The sequence below is a fragment of the Cavia porcellus genome, unplaced genomic scaffold (genome assembly GCF_034190915.1).
Source record: "Cavia porcellus strain 051 isolate PalLab524CR breed Dunkin Hartley unplaced genomic scaffold, mCavPor4.1 scaffold_4, whole genome shotgun sequence".
NCBI lineage: Eukaryota > Metazoa > Chordata > Mammalia > Rodentia > Caviidae > Cavia > Cavia porcellus.
This window is the reverse complement of record NW_026947487.1, coordinates 26,426,655-26,440,967: the sequence shown is the minus strand read 5'-3', so window position 1 is coordinate 26,440,967 and position 14,313 is coordinate 26,426,655. Positions and strand designations below refer to the sequence as shown.

Genomic DNA, 14,313 nt, shown 5'->3' with positions numbered 1-14,313 from the left:
GGTGAGGCAACAGAATAAAGTTTGCTTATTATGTTACATATTTTTAAATGGTCTTAACTTTCCTAAATGAACTATGTTATTTTTATACTTCCCAAAAGACAATATAGCCTTCCATTTTGAGGCTAAAAGAAGGAGAAGATTGTTTAAAACAGTTTTGGCTTATAAAAAGGTAGACTGTGGCTAAGCAAAATAGTATTGTTTGCAGAACAGTCACTTATTACCAGATACTAGGTAAATTAGATGCAATCCTTGACCTCTACAAACATAGTCTATTGTAGTGGTAAACATATAATCAACTATAAAACAATGTGGTCAGCATACAAATACTTATATGACTACAGCATTAAAACTGCATTCACGCTAGGCATGGTGGTACAAACCTGTACCTAGAAATTAAGGGGGGACAGGATAATTGCCTGGAGTTCAAGTCCAGCTTGGGCTACATAGTGAATAGTTCTGGACTACACTGTGATACTCTGTGTAAAAAACAAAACAAAAGACAACTAACCTAAACAAAAAAAAAAACAGAAACAAAAACAAAAATCTATACTCAAAAGCTATGACAATGATCATAAATGTAAAAAAGAAATGTTGGAAATGGTTGAGATTGTAATATTCTATGTAAAAGACATGCAATTTTTAAAAGTTATCTTTGTGACCATGATTATTTACCAGGATATGATCACCAGGGTTATTTACAAACATGAACTTACTTATTTAGTAATGGAAAGTACTTTTTTAAAAAAAATGCCTTCAAGTCTAGCATGGTGACACATACTATAATCCCAGTATTCTCAGAAGTTTGGGTAGAAGGATTGTAAATTTGAGCCCATCCTGGGCCTTAGGACAATCCTGTCTCAAAATTAAAATTTGTAGAAGGGACTGAGGCTGTAGCACATTGAGAACACACTAGGTTCAGTCCTCAGTGCTGGGGGTGGTTGGAAGGCCGAGTGTCTCCTTGATAGTCTCGGGCATCAGAAGGAGGCCCTTAAACACCATGTCACCTACTATTGAGGGAAAAGTGAGACTAGGAAAGAAATCGGAACACTGAAACATAAGTTACCAGAATGACAGAAGGTGACAACCTGGAGCTTTCTCATTCTAAAATCTGGGCTCTACAGCCAACAATGTGGAAAACACTGGCATTTCTGGACCTCATGTAAATATAATTTTGCCTTCAAATACATGGGAAATAGACAAATCAAATGACTAGACACATGACCATTAAATGCAGAATCAGTACGACTATTTTACAAGCTAATTCCAAGAAGATGATGGTCTCCAGTTCCTAAGAAATCCTGTCAAGTTACCGAGTTGTTTGGAACAGTTCTCGCTACTAGGCATGAGCCAGTTTTGAACTGGAATTGGGAGTCTTCAGCAAATTCCTGACTGTTCCCATAGCGTGACTGCCAGTTCTTCCATAGGTATAGACTGTTCTCATTTAACACATAATCCAAGTAAGATGCTAAGAGATGAAAATAAGCTGCCTAAGGCCACAGAGTTTTGAGGGTAGAGGTTTCTAACCCAGCAGTCCACAAAGACCAAGTCCAGACATCCTTACTCTTATCCGCAGGCTGCTCCTTGACAGTATATGCTATCAGAAAGATTAATAGTAAAAGTTGTTCCTTAGTAATATTTCCAAATCTCCCAACTCATGGATGATATCTGTTTGCATAATTTATCACATCAATTCTTCCTCACTTAAAGCAAGTTGAAGTTAAATTTCCAAATCTGTCATATTCAAGATTCATTTAGGAATATATATAGTCTTTTTTACTCTTTTGTTGTTAGGAAATATCACTTTATAACCTCAGAATTCTCCCTTGGGGTTCAACACAGTGGTATATTTCATATCCAACAGTGTACTTGAAATAGAAGTGTTAAAATGCATTGAACAAGAGGATAGTCACACTATTTGTAATAGTTTTGGATATGAACCAGAGTCCTGGCTGATGAACCAGAGTCCTGGTTGGAATTCTAGTCTCATTTTGGTAGAAAGCAAGGAAGGGCCAACAATGAAAGCCTGTCTTAAAGGAAGAGCTGAGATTGAAGGTATCCTGAGCATGTCTGGATACAAAGGGGGGTGGGGGGGTGGGATTCCCCACTATTTTAAAAGTGAATTACTGTCCACTCTGGAAGCACGTTGTGTCACTTAAAATGGAAAAGAAGCTGACAAAGGCGGAAAGTTTTGAAGTATTACAACAGATGACATCTCTTCATTTCATGTCTTGACCCTGTCGCGCGTTTGTGCGGTTTCATTTTTAAAAGAAAAAACTTCCGCCCCGCCCACAATTTCCTTCGGAAAGGTCTCGGGATTTTAAATTGTCTATCAATTTAAAAGGTTTCTTCCTTTTAAATCTTAGTAAAATCTTCTGAATTGCAGTTCTAAAAGGCTTTTTTTTTCTTTCTTTCTTTTTTAATGAAGGAAAAAGGCTGTTCAAGGGTGCGTTTCAAAAACGCGTTTTCGTTTGCCCTCCCGGGCGGGCTATGGTCCTACTGGACCACCGTAGCCGACCTCGCGCTTCGCCAGTTGTGGCGAGGAACCGCTGTCGGCGGGACTTCCGTGTTGGCGGGATTCTGAACGCTGCCATGGCTCAGAGTGTGCAGAACGTAACATTGTCTCTCACTCTGCCCATCACGTGCCACATTTGCTTGGGGAAGGTAATGGGTGATTGCGGGCATAGCTACTAAACGGCGTCGGGCGTGAAGTCTCCGGCGGGGCCGAGGGCGGTCTCCGTGCTGGGCGGAGACGGGCAGGAGGCGCGGAGCTGGGAGGAAACGCCCGGCGCGTTCTCCTCTGGCGTGAGAAGGCCGCGTCCCGGGCGAACGCATGTGCAGTGATTAATGGCTTCGTCTGGGCGCCTTTCAAAGGAGGATGACAACGGGCTGGAGCTGAGCGAGGCGGCCTTGCCCGCCCACGGCCTCAGTGCGGCTCGCGCTGGCCACGGAGGCGGCCCTGGCGGTTCAGCCCCTCAGCGACTCCGCGTGGCGTTGTAGCCCATTAAAGCACGTTTCTTAGAAGTCTAGCCTAAGGTTCCTCACTCCCTCGGTCACCTAGAGTGTTCGTGTGCTGGGCCTAATGCTGGCTGGGGAGTCTTCCATTTATGATCCATTTTCTTGGCACTTAGGATAGCGCTTGCTCTGGGTTCAGGATTTGGAGAATAACAGTACCCCAGAGTGGTGGTTAGTAAGAGATCTGGTCTTTAAATCCAAAAAGTGATCAGTCAAGGATAGACTAGACTACTGTTCTTGGGATGCAGAAGGTACCTGTGTTTTGGCGAAACTATGGAGACAGTATTTCTGAATTAGAAACTCAGTTTTGCATCTTCTCTTGCGTTCCTCTCCCCTCTCATTTCCGTTTGTATCTACTATTAGGGTTTTTTTTTGAAAAGCATTTTTTTAAACTACATGGATTAAAGAGGGAAGTACTGGCCCAGATTTTTCCCTCGTGATTTTTTAAAAAAATGTTTTCAATGTGTGTGTGTCTACTTCCAAAGTGTAGACTGAAACTGCAGCCTCAGGGTTAGAATTGATAATGCTAATCTCAGTGCCAGCAAATAAGATCACCTGTCTAGATGTTTGAGGTTCACTGTGAAGTTACTGAGTTGAAGAAGTAAAAGGAAGTCAGTATTGGACAGCAACTGACAATTCTAGGGTACAGACAAAATGAAATGCCAGCAGAATAGCTGATGTGCAGTGAGAGCTCTTTAGGGGATGGCTAGATCAATTTTGATTAGAGAGAGCAAGGATGGTCTCATTGGGGGTGGTATTTGAGCTGTCGTTTGCTACCAGTTCCTACACACCTGCTGTTGGCAAGGAGAGGAGGGTGTGATGCTCCTCCATATTTGTTGTAGTCCTAAACATTTAGCTTCTGACAGATTCTCCGAATGTGTTAAATTCTGAGTGAAATTTGTTCAACAGTAGCTTTTGAGCTGATAAAAATATCGTGGAAAGATTTTCTTTTGGTATGCATAACTAATTTCCATTAGTTCAGAAGCTATGTTGTATAATTGTGCTGGAAATGTGTTCTGCGTGTTTGTTTTAGCAAGCCTATGCTTGTTTCTATTTAACAGAAACGATACCTGATGGAATATAGTACTTTGCAGATTACAGAATACTTTTAATTACTCTTTCATTTAGCCTCACACCAGTGCTGTGAGATGAACAGGGTTGTCTGTTTCTTTCCTCTGGAAGCTGAGGCTTAGAACTTCTGTCATTAGTATCTGCATTTGGTTATTTCCTGAAACATTCACTAAAAGTCAACCATGTCAGCAGACACTTACAGTGTTTGTTTTCGTATATTAAATTTAATCTAAAATAAAAATTATATATAAAATTAAAATATTAACATTTGTAAATAGGCATTCTTGAGCTATATAACTGTACAAATTACTTAACCTAAGTCTCAGTTTCCCTGTCTGTAAAATGGGAATGATAATGCTATCAACCTCCATCTTTGTATTTTGGAGAGAATTAAATGAAACATATGCAGTCTTTACCACAAAATCTGACATACACCATGCAGTAACTTTGTGTTTACTGTGAGCATTGAGGCAGGTCTTCAAACTGAGGAACCAGCCTTTTGTGGTGAGCAGTAAGCATTTTTTACAGTTGCTTTGTGAGATCAGTGCATTTCTCTAAATTGCCACAATACATTCAAGATTTTAAGCAATACTCTTTATGATGGTTGCCTTTTCTAATCCAGCCTGGTTGTACTACCTTACACTTCAACACATACCATATTTATGGGGAACTAGATATAAATAAAGTATTTTTCATTTGGAAAAGAATCAAGTTTTATGTCGCTCACAGTATTAAGGTTTGTACTTAATATTAAAAGCAAGCTTTTTGGCTGAAATAACCAGAAATGAAACCAGCTTCCCTGTAATATAGGGGTTGCCAAGGAATTCTACAAAAGGATTACTGTTTTCAAGGAGGACTGCCTGCTTTGCTCTTCACCTATATTGTTTTAAAATATTGAAAAGACAGGACTGGGAACAAAGCCTTACACAAATTAGTCTTCATTCTGGGTTGATAAAATTTGAAGAATGTAACCCCATAAAAGTATTGATACGGCTTAATTATCAGGGCTGCTATGTAAGTGGATATAAAGCATTCCTGGGATGAACATGAATGTAGGACAGGGGAGATGGATTATCTTTTCTTTAATCTAGACAGGAATGGGAACCCATTATTAAGTGACTTAGTTTACATAGTTTACGTTCGATAGCAAAATTCTGGCCCATAGCTGGAGGTTTCTTAAAATAGGATGTGTGTGAAAGGAAGAGAAATTCAGGAACTTTATTTGAAATATTCCTAAATACCCAAGGTTGAAGTGGTGGGTCCCCTATCATCATTCTTTAGCACAACCTGATTCCTTTTCATAGTTTTCTGAGTCCTCATTAGGGAAACCCATGCTATTCTGACAAGATTTTTTAAAAATGAGTAGTATTATTTCAAGAATATCTTTAAAGAGACAAAGTTGACTCTTGTTTCTAGTAAGAGTACCAAGAGTAGAGAAGTTGATTTTAAGTATAATTGTCAGACTAGTTGATTCAGCTGACCTATAGCTTATTTATTCCCATCACCTCCATTAGTACCCAGTCTCTCACTTCTTTTGAGCACTTGTTGTCTATTTCTTATTTTCAGATTGTTGTTTATGGACCCTGCTCCAAGGAAGAAACAACTTTTTATTAATTGAAAGATCATGTGACTTTACAATTGGATAGTATTGGAGACAAATCCAGGCTCTGGCATTTATAACACAACATTTCCTTGAGTTTGAGTTTGTATAGCTCACAATGTGTTTGGTATTACCAACTCCCATTATCTTTAGGAAGACTCGTGAATATTCTAGAATATCCTAGACTCGTGTGATTCTTAGTGGGACAGAGAGTATATTTCAAGGACATTTGGCAATATCTGGTTTTGGAGACTACTACAAAGCAGCTCTGAACAGGATTGAAAATTAACTAATTGGCTTTCTATGTTTACTATCTGTCCTAGGCCTCAGCCCCTTGCCTGGCAGTGGGAGCTGATTCATAGTAAGTGAACCTCTATGAATCACTGGTCCTGGCTGAGGCCTAGTGGCCTGTGAGGCCAAAGATACCTCAAAGGGCAAGATAAGGCCACAGCTGCGGACGCCTGGCTTAAGCATCAATTAATAGAGACTTCAGCTGCAGGAATTACTCCTACTGTCTCACTCCTACTTGTCTTCATGATAAGACAGTACTACTGAATTGATTTGATTCCTAACTTGGAGACATCCGTGAAGTGACTCCCAAGGTCCTGCTCATTGCCTGGGCTTTCCTCAGTTTCCTTGCCCCTTGAACCTATTAAAAGTGGGCAGTTCAGAGAAGTCTTTGTCTTAGCACTTGGAGTCTTGAGCTCAGTTAAAGGGTTTTGACCCTCCTGGAGCTCTAAATTCATATCACTTGTCTCATTTTTTTTAAACCTCTGCTGTACACTCGGGGATCTAAGTCAGGACCCAGTAGTCTGGAGACGTTTCTGGTTGTCCCTATGAGAGGTGCTACGGCATCTAGTTGGTAAAGACCTGAGATGCTACTTTCTAAACACGTAACAGTATAATGCAGGCATCTAATTGGTGAAGCTCAGGTATGGTACTATCTAAACATATAACGGTGTACAGGACAGTTCCTGTATTGGTTAAGTTTCCATTGCTGGGACAAAATATCTGACGTGCAGAGTTTTAATAAGGAAATCTAGAAACTTTATTTTGGCTCACAGTTTTACGGGAGTCAGTCTATGGTAAACTACCTCCAAGACAGAAACATCATGGTGGAATGGCATGGAAAAGGAAAAATGTCCATCTCAACATATCCCAAAAGAAAAGTAGAGAAAGAGCTAGAGAGAGAAAGAGTAAGGGCAAAAATACACTATTTGCAGTTATCTACCCAGTGACCTACTTCCTCCAGTGAGACTTTACCTTCTAAAGGTATATTCAGCTATGAACTCATCAACTGGTGAAGTTGGTGTTCCCATAATTAGTCATCTTTCAAAAGTCCCGTCTCTGAATGCATAAACCCTGTGGGGCAAATTTGTGGTCCAAACCATAATAACCTACTATAACAAAAATTTTTTAGTTCAGAATGTTAGTAGTGCCCAAGATGAGAAACCCTGGCCTAAGCCAATTCGTCTTATAGTAGGTAAGTCTAAGTGAGACAAATACAGTGGCACCCAGTTCACATACTTTTGTTTGTGAACTAAATTGTTCACAATTTGTGAACAGTTTGTGAACAATTTAGTTCACAAACAAAAGTGGCAGATTTTTGTTTTGTTTGCAAACTTTACATTGGGTGACACAAACACAAACTTGGCCATCTTTTCCAAAATTGTGAAATAAATAGGTTTGTGAACTGAGGTACCATTTATGGACAACAACTTTAAATTTAATCCAAGTACATTTGCTATTTTAAGAAAAAGGTTTGGTGGTAGTTTTTCCAAAGACTGAAACATCCTCAGATAAAAGAGATAAAATGGTATTCTAGGAAAGCAGATTCTAGGGAGACCAGTACCAAAGACTATTCCCCTCCCACCTCTGTTTTTGGTTTTACACTATTGGGGATTGAACCTAGGGCTTGAAACAAACTACATCCCAGTGATTTTTAAGATGTGTTTTTTATTCTATTTTGAGACAGGTTCTCACTAAATTGCTCAGGCTAGGCTCAAATTTGTGATCCTCTTGCCTCAACCTCCCAAGTATTATTGTTGTGAGGGTATAAGTATGTGTCATTAGGCCTGTCAAGAAAATTCCACTTTTTATATGGTACTCTTTCCTTTTCCTCGTTTGTACCAGCCTTAGGAGACATAATAGTAGGATACCTGTTCAGCATGATTACTCCAGATGAATTTAGAATTGTACATGTCACTTACCCTTGCCACTTTGGTCTTGCATTTTTATTTCAAAAGATTTCTATTTTATTGCCACAGATTCATTCAGAAGTAATTGGATAGAAAGATCAATAACACTGGCAAATTAAGATCATTTCTGTGTCTTGGGAAGATTTTAAAAATCTGTTTTAGTACTTTATGTAGCAGGATTTGGGCAGAGGAAGATGATAGATGAACAAAAACTGAGGTAGGCCTAGATTCTTTGTATTTTATTATTGCTGGTTACAGTCAAATAAAGGATAGGTAACTGTCATGGTAGTTCTTTTTCCTTTGTTCATAGTAGTTCTTTTTCCTTTGTAAGTTCTAGTCTTACCTAAACTTATATCACTGAAATCCTTGTATGATAAGTAGTTCAAATAGATAAACTAGTCAGCAGTTTCAAAAAGCCAACACAGTGACAGTGAAAATGCCAAATATTCAACACTGTAAATCATTACCAGGAGGAGACGTTGTTAATAGTTCCTAGTGACAAAGCTTGTGGTTGTTGTGTTTTTGTCATTTTGGCATATTAAATGGAGAAAATAATGTTTTCCCCACAGTTTGGCAAAGGCCATATCTTTTACTTCTTGAGGGACTTTCATTATATTACATCAAAATTCACTTATATTAATCCTATAGTCTGCAAAGTATTGTGCAGATGCTGTAGGTAGATACAAAGAGCAGGACACTGATCCTGCACTCAAGGAACCTGAGCTTTAATAGGGAGACAGGAGGTCTACAATCTCTAATTAAGGTACAATGCAAAAAAGAAGTGAACATTAAATAAGTGAATGAGTGCCCTATTAAACAAAGAGATGGTTGTATTAATCAGTTTTTTATCACTGTGACAAAAATACCTGAGGTAGCCAGTTTATGAGAAGTAATGATTTATTTTGGTTTAGTTTTGAAGTTTTCAATTGGTGACTAATTGGTCTCATTACTTGGACCTGTAGTGGCATAGTACATCAAGATGGGAACTTATGGAAGTGAAAACTGTTCGTTTCATGGGAGCCAGGAGACAGAGGAAGAGGAGGGACTAGTGTTCTAATATTCCTTCAGGGAATGTCCCCAATTAATTTATTTTCCTTCTAGCAGGTCTTATTACTAATAGCACCATAGGGTGAGGACTAAGCTATTCACTGAGTCCATCTCCAAGAATCCCCAAGATGTTAATATTAAGATCATTCCTCAGAGTCTGTTTTGAGACTCAGAGCAAACTCAGCCATGAACCCTAAAGAATCAAAAAGTAAATCACACACTTCCAAAATAAAAAAATGACATAAGATTAACATTCCCATTCTGAAAGGTAGGAATGGGGCATAGAAAGGAAGAATAGGACCAAAGCAAGACTAAAGCCCTTGAGAGCAAGGGTTAAATCCTAATGTTGTATGTCTGGTTTCAGCCATAGTGTTATAAAATGTGGGCTTTAAAGGGCTTAGATATCACCATTCCTGTGGCCTTAGTGGCTGCAGTCCACATGGCCTTCCCTGATGACTTTGCTGTCTACCTGCAGCTTTCTTCAAGCAAGCATTTCACACCAATGATTTCCTAGAGTCTTCTTTGTAGCTTCAGCTTCACTGTCAGTTTCACACATCTCCCTTGCAGGGCCTGTTTGTAGGGACTTCAACCCTGTCACACGTATCTTGGCCTTGCAGGCATTTCTTTAAAATCTTGGTAGAATCCTGCATAGCCACATAACTTGAAGTTTGCATATCTGTAGAACTAGATTATGTTCTTTGAAAGCTGTACCGTCACCAGTGAAAAACCATTGCTGTCTTGCCAGAGAGCAGTGAAAGCTGCTGATCCGTATTTAAGAAAGTGGCTCTGATACTAGTGTAAAAGGTGGATAGCTGTGAACATTTGGGAGCTTGGGAGGTCATTGCAGTACATCAGGAATTTTAAAAAATGAGAAGCTAACTTCAGTTTTGGGGTAGTGAACATTTGGTGGTAGGCTTGCCGTGTTGCTATTTTGAGATGCATATTCTTCTTTTCATGTCTGAAATCTGGTTGCATCTTAACAAGTGATTGCGTCTTATGATTGTAGTTCTCAGTGATTTTTATTCTTTTCACTTAGTGGTAGCATACATAAAATATTGGTGGATATGAAGGATGTATGTCTTACACTTTATAATTAATAGCAGGATTTGGTGACAGATTGAATGGTGAAAATAAGTGAAAGGGAGGAGTTATAAGCAGCTCTGTTTTAGCCCAAGTAGAGAAGTAGTAATGCAACTAACCTAAACAGGATGGAGTGTAGGAAGAAGATTGAATGTGCAGAAGAGCCAGGCTTATTTCAGACATGTTAATAGTTGAACAGTTGAGGAAGCTGCAGGATCCTTATATGGATCCTCAAGGTGTATAGTAATACTATTTGTGTGTGTGTGTGTGTGTGTGTGTGTGTGTGTGTGTGTGGAGGGGGAGAGGGGGAAAATACTAAATTAACCTATAATTTTCAAAGGCAGAAGTTGATGCCCTGGAACGGTGATGGCAAATCTTTTAGAGCTTTCAATGATACATATAGCCTGCTGTGAACATTCATACCATAAGTTTGGCATCACTGCCCTAGAAACTAAAGGGATTACTCTATTTGAAATTAAACAGCTCAGGCAAATTCAAAGAACAAAAATTGTTCCCAGGTTTGCCCTGTTAAAACCCTCTGCCTCTTACTGAGTGACGTCTACCATATACAGAGAGAGGTTTAGTTGAACAGAAAGGTATTAGCACCGTGTCATACATAGGAGTAAGAGAAAAAGTAGAACAATTGGATGGTCCATATCAAAATGTTGGCGAAAGCAGATTACCATCCTCAGTGTCCTAACTATATGCATCTCACTCTGTTGTAGTCAGGGGTTTACAAGAAGAACAAGAAAATTATATACAGGACACATAATTTATAGTATTACCCAAGGAGTCAAATACAAGAAGTGCAGGAAATCTGTCCATACAGTAAAGACCTAGAGAATACAGTTGAGGGCCTGGATCCCATAGCATTGTCCTGCATGTGTCCAGCTGAAGACCTAGAGCTCATGACTGTCCCTGCCATGAGTCCCAGGTTTGCCTAAAGCCCATGACAATGACTCATACAAGTCTGCTTCATGGATCTGCACTGGGAAGACCCAAAGGTCAGAGATGGAAACTAGAAAGTCTGTGCAGTGGGGTGAAGGACCTGTGCCATTGGGCTGAAGGTTCTGCACTGGAGCCAGGAAATGATGCTCAAAATAAGGACCAGCACTCCCCCAAAAAGTACCACAGCCATCCTCAGTACCTTAGTGACAGGAATGTCCTGAGGTCCTTTGATGATAATGGCTGAGTTCATATTAGGAAGCCAGCGTAACAAGCTTCTGTTGGAGATTGAGCAGCACCCATCTTCCCTCGTGCCAGGAAGCAATTCTCAAAGTAAGGACCAGAGCTCCCCCAAAGGGAACCGCAGCTATTGTCAGCAACAACAAGGTCCCACACTCTGATAACAGCCAAGTTCATAGCAGCAAAGAAGCTCACCAAGCTCCTTCAGGAGAGCCCACGTGATAGGAGAACCAGCAGCACCAAATGACGACAGCACTTAGGAAAACTCACAACGCTATTCTTCCTCTCCAGGTCTTCTTTTTGTGCTGGCAGCAATCCTCAGGTGGGCCATCTATACGCGGCACTACGCTGATTCAGTTCAGCTGGTGTTTCAGTTGCCATCAATTTTCAACCTACCACATTCTGATCTTGTTTCCATCACACTCTCCAACATTACTCAAGTCTTATCAAGATCTATCCATTGACTGTCTTTTTTCTCATTGTCATCATTACCACCTAAGTACTCATTTCCCTTCTTATAGTATTTATTATCATCAGTCCCCTTTCTGTCTTTCCTCCTTGGCAAAACCCCAACTCTGCATAAACCAAACTACTTACCTATTTCCTGTTTGAATATTGGTTGAGAAAACCATACACTTGTGCTAATTGGTCTTACTTTGCATTCAAATCCACAGACCTCAAGTAGGACCTTAACAGTGTGGAGTAGTCCACTGCATGTCTCTAGCAAATCGATTTTATTTCTCACATTTTAAAATAAGTGTTTTATTCTCCTTTTCTCAACTCTGTATCCCACCTCTTCTCACTTTTAGCTGATAATCTCATCTCATGTTTAATGATAAAGTATATACAATGGGGCTGTTGGACCATGAATTTCTGCATCTTTCGAATCAGCTTATCTTCCAACCCTTGTGTATTTGTTTTCACATTCCTGCTTGCCCTTCTGTTACAAAGGAAGACTGAACCTTAATTCTGTATAAAACAAGATCTCCCCTTGTGATTTGGATTCTGTTCCTCTTTGACTTCTTAGAAATTTTGCTATTTCTGGCCGCAATTACTGCCTCCTTTCCCCCTGACTATTAGCCCCCTCTCCCTTTTTTTGTTTTTATTGGAATTCCTAACTTGGTGCAATTGACGTGCTTTCTTCTTTACTTCAAAACATGAAAGAATTGTATTTTGCATCTTCCCTTCACCTTCCATTATCTTTCAGCCTCCAGTCAGGTTTCTTAATGAAACATTTGGTGAAACAGTACCATTTTTCAATATCAGATGACAGTAACTTTGATGCAGTTAAATCCCATAGCCTTCTTTCAGTTTATTGTCTCTCAATATTTTATGTATTTGTCACTATTTTCTCTTAATAAACTTCTTTTGACTTTTGTAATACCTTATTCTTCTTTCTGGTGTCATTGGTACCCTCTCTCCTTTTCTGTTTCCTTTACTGTTTCCTCTTCTTGCTATTATCTTCTGTGCCAGTGACTCTTAAAACCTGCTCGCTAGTCTTGTTCACTCAAAAATGAACTTCACATCACAAATTTAATATGACCATAACAAAATTCTTGATTTTTATTATGTGTGAAAATAGCCCTTCTCTGACTTGGGTTTTTTAAGTAAATGATATCACTAACCACTGAGTTGCCCCAAACCATTTTTCAGGTTGTGGAATTCTTTAACCTTTACTATGGGAACAATTACATTGAATATACTAATTGCTTTTAAATACATTTCTTATGGAGGGAAACATCTTGAATTCCTTATGTAATATGCAGTTTTGTGTTTTGAACATTGGCGTTCATCTGTTCACAGGTCAACTTATAAAAATAAAGTAAGTCACCATTATAAAAGTAGTTACCAGGACAAGGAGATGACTCTACCTTAGTTGAGCTTCAGGTATAAGATACTTCTTAAAATATTGCAGGGATATAGGATTGTGTGTGTTTGGTTTGCAAAATAGATACGATATTATATTCCTAGTGTTTAGTTTTGGATTGTTGTGCTTGTAAAAAATCTCATACATAAAGAAGAAGTTAAAACATGCAGGACCATATAATCTGGACCGTCACATCACTGAAACAAAACCTGCAGTGAAAATTCAGACTTGCTTGCCTTTTGAGATTGACCAGGAAGTGCCTCAGAGATGATAGTCATTCCTGGCTGCTGGAGTAGCACTTTGGAAAAAGAAATTTAAGATACTGGGCTTCATGATATTTTTGTTTTGTTTTTTTGTTTTCTTTAAATGAATCATGTCAAATCCTTTGAACCAAATGGATTAGAATTACATTTCTCTATAAAGAAGTTTAAATTGACCCTTAGTTGTATTCCCTGTTTTGTTTTCTTAGGTTAAGGAGCACCAGAGTAAGTCTTAGGAAGACAGACTGAGACCAGATAGCTCTTTGACTCTTTGCAGTGAAACGTGAATAATTACCTGCCTATTCTAAATAACTGTACATTGATGATTTCTTTGAATGTATGAAGCCTTTTCAGATTAATGAATACTCATAGTATCGACTAAGGCAGACACAGAGCAGCATAAATGTTTTCTCTGAGGAAAGTGGTTTGTGATGCTACTATTTCCCTTTGCTGTTCTAATTTAGTCTTTAGTGCAGAAGGGCTTTATTGGTAGTTTTGTTATTAGATAAAATATTGAAAATAGATATAAAATATCTTAAATCCCACAGTAGAAAAACTATATGGATCAGTTGCAAACCTATGTACTTCTCTGCTGTTTTTGTTATTTTTAAATTTATGCTGTTTGAAAACTATTAAGTCATAATTCTCTTCTAGAAAATTCCCCATGATAGAACTGTGGGGGACGGTGGCTGAAAAGATAAGAAGTATGAAATATAAATGACCTTTATTTTAAGAATGCAGGAAGAGACCCCCGACACCCTGGGGCATGGCATTCCTCCCCCCCAGGTCAGCAGAGTGGGGGCATACATGTAGTTTAGGTTGGGGGTGGTGCCTGAGGGGCATTAGTGATGCACGGGTATCTCATTGGCACTTGTTTTGGGCCAGGGACAAATTCCTAGGGGTGGGAAGATAGGGCCACAGGCAAATTCCTAGGGGTGGGGGAGATGGAGCTGGCTACAGTGTCCTGTTTGGGCCAAAATCCTTTCACCCCAG

The 14,313-nt window shown here is 39.3% G+C and overlaps 1 protein-coding gene across 1 annotated transcript in view; it reads left to right on the top strand.

Annotated features, from left to right (window-relative positions):
* Positions 1-2,520: 2,520 nt before the first annotated feature.
* Positions 2,521-14,313, top strand: part of Obi1 (ORC ubiquitin ligase 1) — a 44,682-nt gene continuing 32,889 nt past the window's right edge. The window contains exon 1 of the mRNA XM_003477620.5: positions 2,521-2,661. Coding sequence (XP_003477668.1) covers positions 2,590-2,661 — 72 coding nt within the window. The 5' untranslated portion in view covers positions 2,521-2,589. The remainder of the gene's footprint in view (positions 2,662-14,313) is intronic.